Below are 21,399 nucleotides of genomic sequence, written 5' to 3' on the forward strand. Positions count from 1 at the left end.
AACAACACTTGAAGTCTTTGCTGTTCACTGACAAGTGATTAGGAAAAAAAAATCCAGCATGGTAGAAGGCAAACAATGAATCACTTAAGCAAAGTCCAACATAATTAAGAGTACCAACGGTAAAGAGTAGGGTGCAGGGGGAAAAAGAGAAACAGCGACAGGAACAGAGTAATTGGACATGGTGACTTTTACTGTAGGTTTCTCCCTCAAAGATGGCCCGTGTCCAGAGTAGCCAAAAATACAGCAGTTTATATATCTACTAGCTGTTTTATGGATCATCAAAAATGAGTCACCTATTCCAGTTCTTACTGGACAAGTTTTCCTTTCACAAACTGCTCCACCACAACTGACATGTGGGGGTCAGAATCTAAAAGACAGAAGAACTGAATGAATATGGAGAGTCATCTACACTCTCAGTCCTATAGGTGGTCCCTGCAAGGAAGAATGAGGAACGAGTGAGAAGCAATATGAAGTAGCTATCCCCCGTGCAACTGGCCACAGGGTGTTTTAGGAAGGGGTCTGCAATGCCTCACAGGGGCAGGTACAATGTCACACGACGCAGGTTTCTCAATCCCATCATTCTATGGGCATCCTGCTAGGTTTCCAGATGCTTTTCACCTGCCCTGGTAACCTACCATCTCTGTCAGAAAGCATGAATCCTGCACTGCTCTTCGGTACTGTGCTGTGCGTTATGAACACAAGACTGGAAGAGGAGCTCAAAGGGAGGGGGCACTGTTCAGCTGAGGGAGGCCTTGAAGGAGCATTTTAACCCTGAACCACAATAATGTGTGTTGCTGTAGTGCAGGGGTCCCCAATGTGGTGCCCGTGGGTGCAATGGTGCCCGCTGGGGCAGTTGTGTGCACCCGCAGGACACCATGCCACCGAAAAGCCACCGCCGAGCGCAGCCACAGAAGAACCGCCGGCCGAAATGCCGCTGAGAAGCGTTGCCATTTCTCGGCGGCATTTCGGCAGCGACGCCTCTTGCCGCTGGTCAGCAGCATTTCGGCAGCGGGGTATCTGGCGCCTGCCACAGTGTTCTGGGAATAGGAATATGCCATTCTCACAAAAAGATTGGGGACCACTGCTGTAGTGTGCTGAGCCTGGCATTGTTTGCAGCGTGCTACTAACCTTGTAATGATTGCTGGGCGGGCCCAACTATCACAATGCGTATGCACCTACTGCTAACGTCTTGAATGTTAGCAGCAGCCAGCAGGGGATGGAAAATAATAAAGATAAATTCAGTTTCCATAAGTAGATTTTTATTGCACACCCATGCAAACATACCTATGTCATGCTGAGAAACTTCATACATGCAGGGGAAAGTATCTTTAAAGCGGATGGAACAGGGAATTCACAGCGTTCTCTCTTTTCCCTCGCCCTACCCCAGAGCCTCTTGCTTCCTAGGGGAAGGGAGATGCTGGGGACTAGTGGAGACTTCTGCGGGTTTTTCTCTCTTGTTCCCTCAAGCCCACCTTTTAACATTTCTCAAAGCTTTCCCAAGCAGCAGCAGAGTAAAACTGGATTTGAAATAGCAGCATCATATGCTCAGGGTTTAGCTGATGGCCATATTTGGGGTCGGGAAGGAATTTTCCTCCAGGCAGAGGCCCTGGAGGTTTTTCACCTTCCTCTGTAGCATGGGGCACGGGTCACTTGCTGGAGGATTCTCTGCTCCTTGAAGTCTTTAAACCACCATTTGAGGACTTCAATAGCTCAGACATAGGTGAGGTTTTTCGCAGGAGTGGGTGGGTGAGATTCTGTGGCCTGCGTTGTGCAGAAGGTCAGACTAGATGATCATAATGGTCCCTTCTGACCTTAGTATCTATGAATCTATGAATAAGTAGAGGCAACTAGAGCAGCAGAGGAGGGTCTGGAAGACAGCACTGAATTGGTTTACATTCGGTTCACACTCTGAAAATTTTAAAAAATCCTGTATGGTTGCGAAGATAAAGGAAACTTAGGATTTTCAGAAGGGGCCAGTTCTTGCCCAGGAAAGCTTCCTATTAGCCACTGGAGAGAGCATTTCTCAAATCCTGAGCCATAGCATCACACACAGTGCAACTCCCCAGTTTTCCAAAATGTTTCAGAAACATTGATACGCTTTATAACTTGAATATTCCAAGCTGCTGCCATTAGAAATGCAGGAAAATTTGCAAATATCTAAAGGAAACGAAGCTTGTGGCAACAAGGGGAGCACTGACAATCCTTATTTATACAAAAACAAACACACCACACTTACCACTTTTAACTGATCTTTGCCAGTTACCTACTAAAACAGTGGTTCTCAAACTTTTGTACTGGTGACCCCTTTCACATAGAAAGCCTCTGAGTGCCCCCCCTCCCACCACCGCTTCGAAATTAAAGACACCTTTTTATATATTTAAGACCATTATAAATGCTGGAGGTGAAGCGCAATTCGCGGTGGAGGCTGACAGCTTCTGACCCCCCCACGTAAGAACCTCATGACCCCGTGAGAGGTCCCGACCCCAGTTTGAGAACCACTATACTACAACAAACATTTTAACTTCAAGGTTTCAGGACCATTCGTCCCTCTCTGTCCTGCTATATGCCCTAGAACTGATTTTGCCAAGTGCTCCCTCTTGGTCTTTTATAATCAGTCTGATTGCAAACTGATTGTTCCCTAGTCTGACCCTTTCACTCTTAGCAATAATGTAGTTTGGTGTATGTTCAGCGGAGAGGGTCCCCTTTTTTTTCCCTCGACCAGCTGCATGTGTTTCAAGGATCACAAGATCTTTTCCTTCCCAGAGGCTAGTGAAGATTAGAAGGCAAAAAAAACGCACTCACGATGAAACGTTCTCTGAGATCATGCTGTCCTCCCACACTGACAGAGCACAGACGAATGCGTGGAGGCAGACAATGTCAGAGTGCAGGAAAGCACAAAATGACCGGGAGGAGAGGTGGCAGGCTGAAGAGAGGGCTGAAGCTGAAAGGTGGCGGCAGCGTGATGAGAGGAGGCAGGACTCAATGCTGAGGCTGCTGGAGGATCAAACTAATATGCTCCAGCATATGGTTGAGCTGCAGGAAAGGCAGCTGGAGCACAGACCGCCGCTACAGCCCCTGTGTAACCAACCGCCCTCCTCCACCAAGTTCCATAGCCTCCTCACCCAGACGCCCAAGAACGCGGTGTGGGGGCCTCCGGCCACCCAGCCACTCCACCCCTGAAGACTGCCCAAGCAACAGAAGGCTGGCATTCAATAAGTTTTAAAGTTTTAAACTTTTAAAGTGCTGTGTGGCCTTGTCCTTCCCTCCTCCACCACCCCTCCCAGGCTACCTTGGCAGTTATCCCCCTATTTGTGTGATGAATTAACAAAGAATGCATGAATGTGAAGTAACAATGACTTTATTGCCTCTGCAAGCGGTGATCAAAGTGAGGAGGGGAGGGTGGTTAGCTTACAGGGAAGTAGAGTGAACCAAGGGGCGGGGGGTTTCATCAAGGAGAAACAAACAGAACTTTCACACCATAGCCTGGCGCCCTACTGTGATCTTCTAACTGCCCTGGCAACAGGTGGTAGCTTTATCGACGAGAGAAGCCCTCCCATCAACATAGCTCCATCTACACCTAACCTAACAGGGGTTAGGTCAGAATACCTGCGTCGCTCAAGGTTGTTGATTTTTCACACCCCCTGAGCGATGTGGTTATAACGACGTAATTTTGTATGATCAGTTGGCAAGAGCAAAACGGGACAAATGGCCAGTCTGGATAAAAAAGTGGGGTGCAGAGGAACATTCGGGAGGGGAAGCCAGCAGCAACGCCAGCCCTGGACAGGAGGGTGCGGTGCACCTCAGGCCAGCGACAACACCAAGTGGTTCGGGCCAGCCTCGCACGGTGTCCCGTTTTCACTTTGAGAAATATGGTCACCCTTCCTGTGAGTGCTCATTCGCCAAGGAAACCGACACAAACACTTTCAAAAGAGGCGTCTGGGAGCTTAAATGCATAACTTTACTAGCCACTAAAAACCATAGACTGAACAGAGACACTGGAATTATGGCTTATTGCAACAATCTAACTCCTCCCCCTCAGCCAGCTGCTTCCCCCACCCCTTCCTTTCCTCCCTATGACCGGAGGGGTGTTAACAGGCCACTTCACCTTGAATGGTCCCTTAAAAGGCGTTAACTACTTTTGTTAAATAATCTGTTTATTTACCTTGTATTTCGCTCTGAGGGTTTGTCTACACGTATAGTGGTGCAGTTGTCCTGCTATAGAGCTTAATGAAGATGCTACCCAACAGGAAATGTCTCTCATACTCCACCTCCCCGAGAGATGGTAGCTATGTCAACGGGAGAAGCCCTCCCTTCAACATAGTGCTGTCTACACCAGGGGTTAGGTCGGCATAACTATATTGCTCAGGGGGATGGATTTTCCACACCCCTGAGCGACATAGTTATACCAACATAAGCTCCTAGACCAAGCCTGGAGTAAGTTTTCCGGACCTGAAGAAGAGCTCTGTGTAAGCTTGAAAGCTTGTCTCTCTCTCCAACAGAAGTTGGACCAGTAAAAGATATTACCTCACCCACCTTGTCTTGCTTAGTGTCATTCAACCAGATTAAATCAGAAAACATTTGCAAAATAAACCGTTATGACAGTTTTTAAACAAACTTCAGGATTTACAAAACTTCAACATAATAAATCAGTACTCAGAATGTTTATTGAGCATCCACATGCTTACAACTCAAAGGCGCTCAAAGCACCTTCACATTTCTGCACCCAATTTTCATTGCTTTTAAATAAGCCTATTTTTTGGATAAAATGTATGCGTAATAAAAATTCGGATTCAATTCTATTTTGTCAATGGACTAGCTATCAATAGCACTGTTTTCCATTAGTAATTAATTTTAGCCAAATTATGGCCATTTTGCTTATTTAAACTTCAAAGCTTTAGGAAAGGCAGCTTTCCTGGACCTAAAAATAAGGGCTTTGAAGTATCTATTGAAAATAGACTGCAATATACAACTGTGTAATCAGTTGCAGAAAATACTCTAATATGTTCCCTGCCTTTGCAAAGAAATGATTGTTGGTGATATGCATTACTAACTGAAAGAGTGAAATGAAATATCTTCTCCACATAAATTAGAAATGTTCCTTTTATTTTAAATATCTTAAGGGAAAATTTAATATTTTTGCTCTCATCTTATAAAATGTTTAACTTCATAATTTTTCTACAATGTAAAAATTACACTTTTATGCAAAATATAACATTGAAAAAATGCTTTGCATATTTAATACAGCCAGCAGAAAAAGAAAATCTAAGGCTGTTTTACAACCTACAAAAAGATAAAATATTTATGATGTTCAGACTATGCTTTCCTATGAATTTTCAGTATACTTACTTCATCCTAATTTAAACTTTCTGAATTCTTAAGAAACCCAAGTCATGACCAATGAGTTGGTCAGAAGTGCTTCTGAATTTCTAACTCAAGTAATCATTTTATCAACGAAGCTTTTCAATACTGCTGTACATTAGAGAATATATTTCTTAAAAGTCTGTTAAGGAGTTGTGACATTATCTGATTAAAATATGAGATTATATAATTGGAACAAATCTTGTACAAAGGTTGTCAAGTAAGATGTCTATGGAAAGGTTATGATTTGCTGAATAAGATTATGTATATTTGTATGCATGTATCATTTTTGTATTTGAAGTTATGAGCATTGGCTCTATACCTGTATTTCAAATACGTTTTCTCCTGGGGTAACACCCATAAAGTATTTAGCCTGTATATCTTAAAGGGACAATTCAAATTAAGCGGCTCATCAAATTAAGTGGCTTAACTCACAATGGACCATGGAAGACGCCCATCGACGCCTGATGCACTTTCATGTGAACAAAATAAAATAGGTAATGCCCTCTGCTGTGACTAAGTGAAATCATGCATAAACATGTGACCTGACCATGTGACAACAAACACCATCTTGCTACCTGTCATTTTCCACTAGCTGTCCTGAGGGCTTTGTTGGAAACAATGGATTTCCCTCCATATGGCAGAAGCTATAAAAGGCCCTGGAAACATCTCCATTTTGCCTCTTTCCTGCTCAAGCCTCTGGACGATGAACTTATACTACTGGGAGCATTCTAACCAAGGGACTGAGGATCTTCCAATGATTTGGAAGCAAACAGAGACTTGACTTACGCCAGTAGTTTATCCCAACACTGCTATAAGCCTGAACCAAGAACTTTTCATTTATTGTATGTATTTGATTCCTTTAACCAATTTTAACTCTCACCTTTCTTTCTTTTTATAAATAAACCTTTAAATTCTAGATTCTAAAGGATTGGCAACAGCATGATTATTGGATCAGTTCTGAGTTGTATATTGACCTGGGTGGTCCTTTGGGAGCAGAAGAACCTTTTGGTTTGACAACAGTGGTTTTAATAACCACCTATCTTTAAGTCTAGTGCCTGGGTATTGAATCCAGGACTGGAATGTCTAAGGAGACTGCTTTTCTGACTTCTTGTTAACCAGTGTGGTGAAACAGAAGTTTACTTTTGTTGCTGGTCTGGTATATCTTATAGGGAGCATAACCACCAGTTTTGGGGTTTGTCCGCCCTTACTCTCAACAATTTGTCCTGAAATTGGTATTCTCAGTTGTGACCCACAAAGGCACGTTGACAGGAGTCATTGACACTTTATGGAAAATTTAGATAAACATTCAATTTAGAAACAGTCTGGCCAATATTCTCTTGTGTTTACTAGGGAATCAAGCATAAAAGGGAATCACTGTTTTAAGAAATTTTCCGCTCCTATTCTGTCCTTACTTGAAGTCACATACTAATAATCTTTATGGTATCCAATCACACCACCACAGTGGATTATGATTTTGAGCAGCCAGCAGCACATTTTTAAACAATAAAGATGCAAATATCCATAGTAATAGAAAGAGATATGAAAATTAGAGGAAAACATAAGATATAAACAGAATTGTCCAATGTGTACCTTGACATGAAAGACAGTTTACTTTACTAATCCCAGGTGGGTTTACATAGCTCCCTTTTGTGAAGTATCAGACTAGACAGTTTCCACAGACTAGACTGAAATGAGCTCAAGTCACCATGGTACACCCATGAACGAATACAACCTTCTGATTTCCTGGGTCAGGCAGTTGGAGAGAAACTGAAAAGTCAAATAATATTCCATTGAGGCAAGCCCTTAAATAAGTGCCAAACAGATACTGGTGTGGCTGGAATAGGGGACCAAATGTTACAAGTATTTTTTTCCAACTATCACAGGTCACTTTTTACCAGTATTTCTCAATTAGTCATGTTGGGTACTGGAAAACCACATGATGGAAATTTACACTGCTGCCATCATCAAATCCCAAAGCAAGGGTCTGGGACACTATAAGCAGTGTTAAGAACATAAGAACGGCCATACGAGTCAAACCAAAGGTCCATCTAGCCCAACAGTATCCTGTCTTCCGACAGTGGCCAATGCCGCATGCTTCAGAGGGAATGAACAGAACAGTTAATCATCAATGATCCATCCCCTGTCACTCATTCCTAGCTTCTGGCAAACAGTGTTATCTCTTCATCATCAGAGACTTTACCTTAAAGTGAATTTCTACATTTCCAGCATCACTGATCAAACACCCAGAAAAATAAATTTATTTTTAAGTCATCTTTAAAACAAAGCAATCTTGCTTCCTGGAAATGCAGGCACATTCACTGCATATGCTTAGCCATTTGAAATGATTGAGACATTTAGACCTAGGGAAGTTCATTCAATAAAAGCTAATCAGTGAGCTGAGGGAGTAAGGGAAAGCAATCCTTCATCAGAAGTATGCTCTTCCAATAGCTAAACACACTACCTACCTGACAGCTGACAACATTAATGAGGCACTAAGTGACAGGTCACTTGCAAAGCCAATGCCAACCCACACCAACTTCATGTAAGAGACAGTACAGAATGAATAGAGGAGTGAGAACATTGGCTCATCTACCAATAGCTGAATCAGTAACCGGCCAATAGTCTTCAAACCAGTTTCATATTGGACATTTGAAAAACGGGAGTGAGGGGGAGCCGCTCACGTTCTGTATTTGAGGAATGGAGTGGGAGTCAGGAACTCCTGAACGCTCAACCCGGCTCTGGCCCCAACTACATCTGTGGCGCCAAGCAAGTCACTTAACCTCTGTCTCAGTTTGCTCATTATTATAGGAATGGTCTATAAAAAGAGACGTCTACATATATATATATATAAATAAATGATTAAACTTAGATGGCACTCAAGAATATGAATCACCATTCCTGGGTTTTGTGAAACCAATACAATTTCTTGTTGTGCACTGCAAATGGCTTTTCCTGCATAGCTTTGGTTACAGCTATTACATGTATCTAAAAATTACAGCAAGTGATATGTTAGTGTGAATTGAATATTTTGTTCATAATTCCAAAGTCACTCTCATGGTACTTTCACCTCTGCCTTGCACTTGTATATTTTTCCTTTACCAGACTCTTTCATGCCAATACTGTGTATAAGGAGCTGTTTTATTTTTTTGTTAAGTAGTAACTGCCTTCCTGGCAGCCATTTAACTGTTCTTTAGTCTTTGGACCCCTTAGAGGAAGACCTAAAAGAGTAATGAAATGTTCCATTGGTAAAAAAATTTTCAGCGACACAAATTGAGATTTTTTTTTTCTTTTTTTTTTTTTTATTAAGAGTTTACCTCATTTTTAAAGAGTTTTTTTTAGAGGTGTGGGTTTTTTTTGAAGAAAAAAAAAGTTTTTTAGCGTTTACCTCGTTTTTTTCCCCCGAGTTTACCTGTTCTTGTAATACCTTCCCATTTTTCATCTTGGCCAGTTTTTATTCCCAAGAGCTTCCTTATTGTTCCTAAAGTATTCTGAATACATAACATATAAATGGGTTTCAGAGTAGCAGCCGTGTTAGTCTGTATTTGCAAAAAGAAAAGGAGTACTTGTGGCACCTTAGAGACTAACATGCTCAAATAAATTTGTTAGTTACTGATATTCTCAATTTATTCACTCATTTTCAGACAAATGAAACTCTTCCACGTACAGTTTAATCATAAAAACCTAATTCAGTTTGGGACAAGGACATAATTTAAGGTCCACTGAATCCTGCAGGTCAGCATTCCATCTACTACACCACCTTTAAGATGAATCTCAGCTTTATTAACTTAAATTGCATGGGCACTATATAAAAAGTCACATTCATTTTGCAGAGCAACAAAGCACACAGGAAAATTGCAACATTTACAATGCAGCTTGTACAACCTCATTTAGCTGATAAGAACTTGTATATAACCTTTGGTCCTTCACTGGTAGACAGCAAGAATCCATACCTTTATATTATGAAAAGAAAAAAAACTAAACCTGAACCATTAATTATGCAGGATACAGAGGGTAGAGGCGAATGTTTAAATTACTGTGTTTTCCAATGCCAAATCAATAATCAGTACTACTCAAATTAAGTAAAACCTAAAGAGTGTGTTTCATGCAATATACACAAATGAATATATGACTTTCAGAGCAACAATTTTAACACTTCACATTCACAGAACATTCATAATTTTGAATGCTGACTTACTATCAGGGGCTTTATATTTCTATAAGAATTTGTCACAGAACCATTAAATACACCATATTATCTATGGACCCCAAGATATTAAAAAGGGAACTTTACATAAATTAAAAGAGTTGCTTTAAGACAAAGTCCACTATGCATCCACCCAACACTGAGGACGTGTCTAACTACAATATTATGATTTCTCCAGACAGTGACTTATAGGTTGTCAGGTCACCAGACAGACAGACAAAAAGAAACAAAACCTAATTCAATATGCTGAAGATGGAGCACTGCTGCTGTTTGAGAAGTCTATGGGCAAGCAGAGAGAGAGAAAAAAAAATCAACCAAACAGAAAGTTGATAATTCCCCTATGGATAAAGGTGATATTCACAAGCCTGTATTTACTGAACATATTTTGTTCTCTCAATCAGCATATAATGGGATTAACAATGTAAAATAAATCTGTCCTTACAAATAAATGTTTGTGTGTATAAAGATGTTATTGTTACCATCTGTAACTTTTCTGAATTCTCCCTTTACACAATCAACAATATTTGGCTGCTATGTGAGACTATGTCAGCAGCAGCAGGATAAATCAGAAAATAGATAAGAGAAGGCTTCAGGTCATCATGTACATCGTCAGGCCAAGGAAGGATTTCTGCCTACGGTATGTGTTCAGTGCTTTGTCCAATCTCTTTTTTTAAATGGCACAAGCCATTGGAGTACCAACATTTCCTGTGCAACAGTCTAGTAAACTCCACTGTTAGAAAATACTTCAATATTCAATCTAAAGTTTTCCTCTACTTAATTGCATCCCATAACTCCAAGCCTCTAAACTATTGATCTGATTTTTAATTGAATCAATATTAACTATGGATCAGTGCATAATTACCAGTTTCTAAGTTACTGTCATGACCAGTCACACTTATATCATGAAGCCCCACATTTTATTAAAGAACTTAGTGTAAAAAAGATGACAGTACAGATAAACGGGTTCAGCAGATGGCTAGAAGCTTGCTTCTTCAACAGAGCATATTAAAGAAGTGGATTTGCTGGAGTAGTTCCTTAGGGTATATGCTCAAAGCTGCGATGTATATGCTTGAAGCTACAAAAAAGAGACTGGGATGCCTGAGGGAACAATGCACTCAGAGACTCAACTGAAGGCGTGGTCAGACACTCAGCAGGAGTTTGGTTAAGTAACCACAAAACTGTACTAAACAATGAGCTGGATTTAACAAAATGGCATCCCTAAAAGGCAAAGGAATCAACAATTAACAATGACAGTCAACCCTCTAAAAAAAGGAAAGGAGAAGGGTATAAAGAGAAATGAGTATATAAGGAGACTGTGGTTATTAAGGACCCAGGCTCAAACTCCTAAGCATTCTTCATGACACCTGTTCTGCCAGGTCATTTGGTAGACAACAGAATCAAATGAGGTTAAACAAAATTTTCTGCTGACCCACTGTTTTGCAAGGATATGGCAGAATATTACCAAACATGTTACTATATAACATATACCGTAAAAACAAGGTGATAGGAGGAAAGCGACTGATACCTATACAATACAAGAACTCTTTCCAAGAGCACCAAGTTGTTCTTACAAATGAATACTGATTCTCCAGAGACTGTGTCTACCCACAGCTATAAACAGTACGTTAGAAGTAGATTGGTACCAATAGTTATTCTTATACTAGGCTTTACAAACTGCTAATTAATTCAAACTATACCGATGTGGTGACATTTGTTTAGGCGAACTGGCTGGAAATTAAGGTAGGGAGGATGTGTCCCCTTATCCTCAGAGTGGCACAGTCAGAATGAGTACCCAGAAGTCCCTCTCAGCTCCCACTGCAGTGCTCTATCCACCTGGCTTTATCTCTCACTCACACACGCTCTACTAGATACCTAAAAGACAGTCTGAAAAGTGCTCAATAGAAGCAGAATAGAAAGTAAATGAACGGCAAAGTTTTTTTGCTTTTAAATAAAGCTGTGGTCACCAGCACAGAGTCCCACTGTCTTAAAGGCACAAGGGTCCATCTGCATGGAATTACTTGCAAGATCAGGGCCCACCTAAGGTTAGATTTCTCAACGGACATTATCTGACTCGGGAAAAAACATTATTTTTGCAGTAATAACCACTGCTTCCCCATATCATAACAGATTTATCATAATGTCCAATGGAACTGTCATGTATCTGTAAATTAGCACAGGAGGAATGGGCCAAAGGTTTGCTCCACATTTTATTTTTTTACAAGGAAATCCATGAAAATCTGCAAGCTTTTCATGCACTACATGCCTGCAGGGTTCAAGGCCCCCTGGACATAATACAACTAGAGCTCAAGGGCAAATCTGTCATCTACAAAGAGTCAAACTGAAGTATAGTCTGATTCTCCAAGAAAGGTTTAAATAATTTACATGAAGCTAAAGACCCATGAGGAAAAGTGTGAGAATTCTGGTTTTGGACTATAATTTATTTTTAATATATCCATTTGTGGTATGGCAGAACATGAATTTTATTTGGATCAATACCACCCTCAGATACTACTATGCTGGTTGGAAAGTTTTCTCTATTTGCAGAAATGATGGAAGACTTTATATGGATTTTCAGTGGTTACCCTTAAAAACTTGCTAATTTTGCTAAGGCAATTGGCAAGTTTTTACAGGTGATTCCTGTCACTAAATCATGATTTGACATTTTCAATGAGGCATGAAAGAGGGAGTCCTTCCTGCAGACTTGACAAGATTATACCATGGAAGGGGATTCTCCACGTTCACTGAGCCTGAGAATAAGGATTCATAATGCTCTTCTAGACACATATGCCACATAGTATATACTTTGCACTAGAAGGCTGAAGAATTGCCTTGAGCACTTTGTAATAATCCAGTCTCAATTATCCTTTATTTATATTCATTGCTGAAATTTAGTTTACTGTTTCTGAGACTATTTTGAAAACACCCTATACTCCCAGAGGGCCCAACTCCCCCTCAAGAAAAGAGGAGACTTCAATCTTGCAGGCCCATTGAATTCTGTAACAGAATGGTCTCTAGCGTGTTTTTCAGAGCTTTATAAATATTGCTCCAAGAAGAGTGGGCATGCATTCTCTTGTACAGGGACACTGTGGACAACTGAGATCCATGTCTTATTTTTCCTGAAGGACTTGATAAGATATAATCTCTGTAAGCAGGAACCATTGCATAATTTATTAAAAATATAAGAGAAAAGAAGTTAGGAATCAGGCTACGAAATTTACTCTAACACCCGTAAAAATGTAACAACCAACAAAAAGTTAAAGTGTAAGAAATGTCTTGTAGTTTCCTTTTATTGGGAAAACTATGCAATACCATTTCTGAAACCTGGAACTATGACAAAAGACCAGACTAAGTACTATATACTGCTCCTTTAAAATTAAGTTTTATAGAGGAATGTGTTTGTTCCTGAAGATTTCAAAGTCAGTACCACCCGCATTCATTCAAATGACTTCTCTGTTTCAATACAATAATGACCAGTGCAGTCAGTTTTGGCAACAGGAAAAAATCCATTATTTTTGTATAGCACGCAACACTCATTCGAGACAAAAAGCATTTCTGCAAATAAATCACCAAGATTACAGGGGAGTGAGCTAAATTCCAGTACAAATATACTCACAAAAGGATACTATGACAACAGAGAGCTCTATCTCAGACAGCAAGAGGGGCCTACACAATCCTTGCTTCTATATACAAAGTGTACAAATTAAGGCCTCAGTCCAGCAAACACTTTAGCAAACACTTAACTTTACTACCTGTGTAGTGTCATCAAAATCAGTGAAACTATTCACTGTAGTTAAAGGTTACACGCAAGTGGTTGAAGGACTGGGGCCTATAGACATGTTTTAATGAATTAGAAGCTAAATGTGGGGAATCATGGAAGAAATGGACTAAAAACCTTTATAATCACTGTTCTTTATTTCTATTACAATAATATGCAGAGGCCCTGATTAATACTGAAGCCACATTGCGCAAGACACTGAACATACACATCTGATACCCGGATGGCTTCAGAGGTAACCGTGTTACTCTGTATCCACAAAAATAACGTGGAGTCCGGTGGCACCTTAAAGACTAACAGATTTATTTGGGCATAAGCTTTCATGGGTAAAAAAGAAGATGCATCTGAAGAAGTGGGTTTTTTACCCACGAAAGCTTATGCCCAAATAAATCTGTTAGCCTTTAAGGTACCACCGAACTCCACATTGTTTTTTATCTGAAGGCACTGTATCCCATTTTGGCCCCATTCTTGCAAACGCTATTCGACCTAGTGCTTACTACTGTGCATAATGCTATTAATTTCTGTGGGACCACTCACAGAACTGAGCCCTAACACCTGCGGTAAGTGTTTACAAGGTTGGGCATAAAGACCTAGGTATTTAAGCTTCCAACCTCCCTTGAAATTAATGGAAGTTAAGAGTTCAAATACATTTATGGATCTGGGTCTTATTGTTCAAACAGATACACATGAACAGATCTCTGCACCCACCACTAAGCCCTACTGAAGTCTATACAGCTTCAGACAGGTGCAGGCATCTGCCGGTGCAATTTGTATGGCAGAATCAGGATTATACATTGTATTTCTTTTCCATTGAGTGATGTCAGGATCAACAACGTACTTTATCTGAAATAAAACTCGCATAATACTGTACTACCAGGAATGACACCTGCAGAGCAGAACAGGACTGGAAGCATGCTTTGTTAGCTCTAGAGGGCATTGCTTCTGGGAAAATACTTATACTCTGAAGCATGGACCAAAGCAAATATCTGTGCAGCTGCTGACCTGATAAAAAGGAAAAATAAAGCAGTTGGCTGCCAATGATACCGTAAGTGTCTACAATGTGTGTCTAATTTTATCCCCATGATTATTGCTATACACCCTGAGCCTGATCCTGCAGTCCTGGTGAACACCAAACTCCCATTAATTTACAGGGAAGTTTTGCCTAATTTAAAGGCTATATGAAAAGGTTCATTAATTGTTTCATAATGCCACTAAGACTCACAAAGTTATGGCATGCAGGTCAATTACTGACCTTCTCAGGTAAACTAGCGTGCCCTGGACATCAAAGACCCAGCAGTTCCCTTAGTTATACAAGAGCAACTCCCACAGAAGCCTACAGGATTTGTACTCCTAGAACAAAGAGCACCAAGGGCAAATCTGGTGGTCTTCCATTTCATTTTTATTCCACCATCCCAGGCATGATAACATTACTAAAAATAGGTTTCAGAGTAGCAGCCGTGTTAGTCTGTATTCGCAAAAAGAAAAGGAGGACTCGTGGCACCTTAGAGACTAACACATTTATTTGAGCATAAGCTTTCGTGAGCTACAGCTCACTTCATCGGATGCATTCAGTGGAAAATACATAGAGAACATGAAACAATGGGTGTTACCATACACACTGTAATGACATTGGTCAAACTGGACAGTCTCTATGTAAAAGAATAAATGGACACAAATCAGACGTCAAGAATTATAACATTAAAAAACCAGTTGGAGAACACTTCAATCTCTTTGGTCCCTCGATTACAGACCTAGAAGTTGCAAATTCTTCAACTTCAAAAACAAACTCCGAGAGACTGCTGAATTGGAATTAATTTGCAAAATGGATACAATTAACTTAGGCTTGAATAGAGACTGGGAGTGGATGGGTCATTACACAAAGTAAAAAGAAAAGGAGTACTTGTGGCACCTTAGTCTCTAAGGTGCCACACGTACTCCTTTTCTTTTTGCGAATACAGATTAACACGGCTGCTACTCTGAAACCTACACAAAGTAAACTATTTCCCCATGTTTATTGACCCCCCTTCGCCCCCATTGTTCCTCAGATGTTCTTGTCAACTGCTGGAAATGGCCCACCTTGATTATCACTACAAAAGGTTTCTGCCCTTCTCTTCCCCCCATACCCCCCCCCCCCCCCCCCCCCCGCTGGTAATAGCTCACCTTAAGTGATCACTCTCGTTACAGTGTGTATGGTAACAACAATTGTTTCGTGTTCTATATGTATATAAATCTCCCTACTGTATTTTCCACTGAATGCATCCGATGAAGTGAGCTGTAGCTCACAAAAGCTTATGCTCAAATAAATTTGTTAGTCTCTAAGGTGCCACAAGTACTCCTTTTCCTTTTGCGATTACTAAAAATATAATGTCTTTCCTACTGCATTGTTTAAATAATGATGTATTAATGTATTATGATGAGTTCTTCCACCGTTAAAAACAATTAACAATAGATTTAATTGAAATATAACTTCTTTGCATTCTGTACCACTGTCAAATAGCTATTAACAAGATAATAATAAGCAGCCATGATACACTTTACATTTACATTGAGAAAACTAGGAGTGGGGGCCTAATAGGGAAGACTTGCAGATGAAATAATTAACCAAAACTAAAAGGCTACTCTAGAAACCATCAGGAGATAGTTATCAGAAGGCAGTTTTTAATTTGATTTAAACCATAATATTCACATCCTGGTTAAAATTACACAAAATGTTAATTTTGGTCTCATTAAGCAGCACCAAGAAAATGGATAATGACATTGCTCAGATGGGCTTTTTAATTAAACAGACTCTCTTCAGTTTACCAGATTTCTACATAAATTAGCCCAAAGGGGAAATCCGAACAAGCAGTAGGTATGTATTTTCAGAGCTAGATCTAAAGTTCACATTTTTGAAAAGGGTCATATCAGCCTTGCACATAGAGCAGAAGTGAAACTTAGTAGCGGTCGAACATAAACACCATAAAACTAGGCAGACCACTTTCCATTTGCTGATTTTGGCCATGTCAACAGTATGGTTATGCTGCTTTATCACGAAAGTGTGGACACTTTACAGAGTGACCAAAGTGGTTTTTTCATCAAAGTAGGTAAGACATGCATGAGACATGCATGAGAGGCAGTAGCTAGGTCGACAGAATTATTTTGTTGACCTAACCGTGTCTACACAGGGGATTTGGTCAGCTTAACAGCATTCAGGAGTGGGAATTTTCCCACCCCCGAAGCACAGCTGTTACTTTGGACCGAACTTTTAAGTACAGATTAGGTTTTAGGGTGTGATCCCGCAACTTGTTATCCATGAGCATAAGGGTTTATATGGGCAAAAAGATGCAGGATCAGAACCCTCTGTTTTCAAAAAAAGAAACACGGCTGTTACTCTGAACCCTCTATTTTGTTGTTCTCTTTCTGCACATATAATACCATGTAAGTATTTAAGATTTTAATATTCCTGAAGTCATAAGAAAGCTAAGTTCCATAAACAAAACAGAAAGACACTTCTGTGCTCACTGGAGGTACCTGGTTTTTGTATATTTTTGACAAATCCGGCACATCCCTCATTTGCTGTAAGGGCATAACCCGAAACATCCGATAACCTCAGTGCCATCATTAGGTTACTAGCATGTCTGCGAGCCCCTCATATGAGGCGGCTGTCCTTGACTCCAGGACTAGGGCTGCCCCTGACAGCACAGCAGGGGAGACCAGAAAAAGCAGGAGCGCTGCCCGAAACCGGAGGGTTGCGAACTTTGCAGATTTCGGCGGGGTAGCCGTGTTAGTCTGTATCAGTAAAAACAACGAGGCGTCCTTGTGGCACCTTCCAGACTAACCCATTTATTTGGGCTTAAGCTTTCGTGGGCTAAAACCCACTTCGTCAGGTGCACGAAGTGGAAAAGGCAGTCGGCAGGTCCGAACGGACAGCGCTCCGCAGAGTTGCCCCGGCAGGGCGGTCTGATGGGTGCGCATTAAGCACCCACCATGGCAAGGGGCCAGGAGTGGGGGCGGGGGGACCCCCACTGACTGACACACACACCCCCGGAGAGAGGGAGACAGTGGGGGGAAGGAGGGAGGGGGGGGCTTCGTTGATCAGCCCCCCGACCCAAGGAGAGGGGCGGGGCCCTCATTGAGCTGCCCCCCGTCCCTGAGCAGCCCGGGGCGGGCGGAGGGAGCCGGGCGCACTCACCGGGAAACTGCCCCTCAGCAGGGCGGAGCGGCGGGCCAGCCCCCGCAGCGCGGCCCCGGCCTGAGCTGCCACGGGAGACGCCATCTTCGCCGGGCCACGTGAGCTGCCCCGCGCCGGGGGAGGAGCCGCCGCCCTGCCCGGCTGGCGGTGATGTGGGGGGAAGTGGGCGTGTCTGCGTGGGGGAGGGGTTGTGTGGAGGGAAGTCGGGGGGGTCACTGTGGGGGAGGGGTTGTGTGGAGGGAGGGGGCTTTGGGGTGTCTGTGTGCGGGAGGGGTTGTGTGGAGGGAAGTCGGGGGTCACTGTGGGGGAGGGGTTGTGTGGAGGGAGGGGGCTTTGGGGTGTCTGCGTGGGGGAGGGGTTGTGTAGAGGGAGGGGGCTTTGGGGTGTCTGTGGGGGGGAGGGGTTGTGTGGAGGGAGGTCGAGGGTCACTGTGTGGGGGAGGGGTTGTGTGGAGGGAAGTCGGGGGTCACTGTGTGGGGGAGGGGTTGTGTAGAGGGAGGGGGCTTTGGGGTGTCTGTGCGGGAGGGGTTGTGTGGAGGGAAGTCTGGGGTCACTGTGGGGGAGGGGTTGTGTAGAGGGAGGGGGCTTTGGGGTGTCTGCGTGGGGGAGGGGTTGTGTAGAGGGAGGGGGCTTTGGGGTGTCTGCGTGGGGGAGGGGTTGTATGGAGGGAAGTCGGGGGTCACTGTGTGGGGGAGGGGTTGTGTAGAGGGAGGGGGCTTTGGGGTGTCTGTGCGGGAGGGGTTGTGTGGAGGGAGGTCGAGGGTCACTGTGTGGGGGAGGCGTTGTATGGAGGGAGGGGGCTTTGGGGTGTCTGCGTGGGGGAGGGGTTGTATGGAGGGAGGGGGCTTTGTGGTGTCTGTGTGCGGGAGGGGTTGTGTGGAGGGAAGTCGGGGGGGTCACTGTGTGGGGGAGGGGTTGTGTGGAGGGAGGTCGAGGGTCACTGTGTGGGGGAGGGGTTGTATGGAGGGAGGGGGCTTTGGGGTGTCTGCGTGGGGGAGGGGTTGTATGGAGGGAAGTCGGGGGTCACTGTGTGGAGGAGGGGTTGTGTAGAGGGAGGGGGCTTTGGGGTGTCTGTGTGCGGGAGGGGTTGTGTGGAGGGAAGTCGGGGGTCACTGTGTGGGGGAGGGGTTGTGTAGAGGGAGGGGGCTTTGGGGTGTCTGTGCGGGAGGGGTTGTGTGGAGGGAAGTCTGGGGTCACTGTGGGGGAGGGGTTGTGTAGAGGGAGGGGGCTTTGGGGTGTCTGCGTGGGGGAGGGGTTGTATGGAGGGAAGTCGGGGGTCACTGTGTGCGGGAGGGGTTGTGTGGAGGGAGGTCGAGGGTCACTGTGTGGGGGAGGGGTTGTATGGAGGGAGGGGGCTTTGGGGTGTCTGCGTGGGGGAGGGGTTGTGTGGAGGGAAGTCGGGGGGGGTCACTGTGTGGGGGAGGGGTTGTGTAGAGGGAGGGGGCTTTGCGGTGTCTGTGTGCGGGAGGGGTTGTATGGAGGGAAGTCGGGGGTCACTGTGTGGGGGAGGGGTTGTGTAGAGGGAGGGGGCTTTGGGGTGTCTGTGTGCGGGAGGGGTTGTGTGGAGGGAAGTCGGGGGTCACTGTGTGGGGGAGGGGTTGTGTAGAGGGAGGGGGCTTTGGGGTGTCTGTGTGCGGGAGGGGTTGTGTGGAGGGAAGTCGGGGGGGGTCACTGTGTGGGGGAGGGGTTGTGTGGAGGGAGGGGGCTTTGGGGTGTCTGTGCGGGAGGGGTTGTGTGGAGGGAAGTCGGGGGTCACTGTGGGGGGGAGGGGTTGTGTAGAGGGAGGGGGCTTTGGGGTGTCTGCGTGGGGGAGGGGTTGTGTGGAGGGAAGTCGGGGTCACTGTGTGGGGGAGGGGTTGTGTAGAGGGAGGGGGCTTTGGGGTGTCTGTGTGCGGGAGGGGTTGTGTGGAGGGAAGTCGGGGGGGTCACTGTGGGGGAGGGGTTGTGTGGAGGGAGGGGGCTTTGGGGTGTCTGCGTGGGGGAGGGGTTGTGTAGAGGGAGGGGGCTTTGGGGTGTCTGTGGGGGGGAGGGGTTGTGTGGAGGGAAGTCGGGGGGTCACTGTGTGGGGGAGGGGTTGTGTGGAGGGAAGTCGGGGGGTCACTGTGTGGGGGAGGGGTTGTGTGGAGGGAAGTCGGGGGGGTCACTGTGTGGGGGAGGGGTTGTGTGGAGGGAGGGGGCTTTGGGGTGTCTGCGTGGGGGAGGGGTTGTGTGGAGGGAAGTCGGGGGTCACTGTGTGGGGGAGGGGTTGTGTAGAGGGAGGGGGCTTTGGGGTGTCTGTGTGCGGGAGGGGTTGTGTGGAGGGAAGTCAGGGGGGTCACTGGTTGGGGGAGGGGTTGTGTAGAGGGAGGGGGCTTTGGGGTGTCTGCGTGGGGGAGGGGTTGTGTGGAGGGAAGTCGGGGGTCACTGTGTGGGGGAGGGATTGTGTAGAGGGAGGGGGCTTTGGGGTGTCTGTGTGCGGGAGGGGTTGTGTGGAGGGAAGTTGGGCGGTCACTGTGTGGGGGAGGGGTTGTGTAGAGGGAGGGGGCTTTGGGGTGTCTGCGTGGGGGAGGGGTTGTGTGGAGGGAAGTCTGGGGTCACTGTGGGGGAGGGGTTGTGTAGAGGGAGGGGGCTTTGGGGTGTCTGCGTGGGGGAGGGGTTGTGTGGAGGGAAGTCGGGGGTCACTGTGTGGGGGAGGGGGCTTTGGGGTGTCTGCGTGGGGGAGGGGTTCTGTAGAGGGAGGGGGCTTTGGGGTGTCTGTGGGGGGAGGGGTTGTGTAGACGGAAATTGGGGTGTCTGTGTGGGGGAGGGGTTGTGTAGAGGGAGGGGGCTTTGCGGTGTCTGTGGGGGAGAGGAGTTGGGCAGAGGGAGGGAGCTTTGGGGGTGTCTATGTGGGGGAGGGGTTGTGTAGAGGAGGAGGCTTTGGGGGTGTCTATGTGGGAGGGGTTGTGTAGAGGGAAGTCGGGGGTCACTGTGTGGGGGAGGGGTTGTGTAGAGGGAGGGGGCTTTGGGGTGTCTGCGTGGGGGAGGGGTTTGTAGAGGGAGGGGGCTTTGGGGTGTCTGCGTGGGGAGGGGTTGGGCAGAGTTAGAGGCTTTGGGGCATCTGTGTGGGGGAGGGGCTTTAGGGTGTCACTGTGGGAGGGATTTGGGGGTATCATGGGAGGGGTTGTGTATTGGGGTGTCACTGTGAGGGGAGGGGTATGGAGGTGTCACTACAGGATAGTGTCTATGTGTGGGAGAGGGTTGTTTTGTGGGTGTCAGTGTATGTGAGCAAGGGGAGAGTGTTTGGGGTGAGTATAGGTGGGAGGTTGGAGGTGTCACTCTGGGTGGGGAAGGGGATGTTTGGGGGTATCGTGCAAGGAAGGGGCATGTGTTTTGGGGTGTGGTGTGTTTTGGGGTGTCACTGGGTGGAGCAGAGGACGATGTGTTTGGGGGGTCCCAATAGGAATCCACTCTTCTCACCCTAACCCTGCACTCTCTGGCTTTACAGAAAGAATTCATGATGTGCTCTGCTGCTTCTGCCACTGCTGCTGCATGAGAGATCATCCATTCAGGACAAAGTGCAGCCTAGCCCCTGCCTCATACTTGCTACAAAGTAAAAACTGGGGGCTAAAATTTCAAAAGTGACTACTGATTTGGGGTACCTCCATTGTTGAGACCCAAACTTGATTGTCTGCAAGTCCTAAGCACCTGTGCTCTGAAAATCAGGCCCCTTTATAGTGTCTCAGATGGGCACCTACAAATTAATATACTTGGAATCACTAGTCACTTCTGAAAATCTCGGCTTCTAGACTTTAGGGAGAGGCATACTATCAGAGCTAAGAGTCAGATCCACCATCTCTATCTGAGAATAATTTTCCCCAGTTGAGGAACCAGCTGAATGTTGCAAATCTTTCCACTGTACATGTGACA

The 21,399-nt window shown here is 45.0% G+C and overlaps 1 protein-coding gene across 2 annotated transcripts in view; it reads right to left on the bottom strand.

Moving 5' to 3' along the window:
* Positions 1 to 17,680, bottom strand: part of SUCLG2 (succinate-CoA ligase GDP-forming subunit beta) — a 230,372-nt gene extending 212,692 nt beyond the window's left edge. The window contains exon 1 of one of the 2 annotated variants that reach the window (XM_037903956.2): positions 17,512 to 17,680. In XM_037903956.2, the coding sequence (XP_037759884.1) occupies positions 17,512 to 17,595 (84 nt within the window). In that variant the 5' untranslated portion in view covers positions 17,596 to 17,680. The remainder of the gene's footprint in view (positions 1 to 17,511) is intronic. The other variant, XM_043551014.1, reaches the window with a different exon arrangement.
* Between the last annotated feature and the right edge of the window lie 3,719 nt (positions 17,681 to 21,399).

This window comes from Chelonia mydas, chromosome 7 (assembly GCF_015237465.2).
Source record: "Chelonia mydas isolate rCheMyd1 chromosome 7, rCheMyd1.pri.v2, whole genome shotgun sequence".
Lineage (NCBI taxonomy): Eukaryota > Metazoa > Chordata > Testudines > Cheloniidae > Chelonia > Chelonia mydas.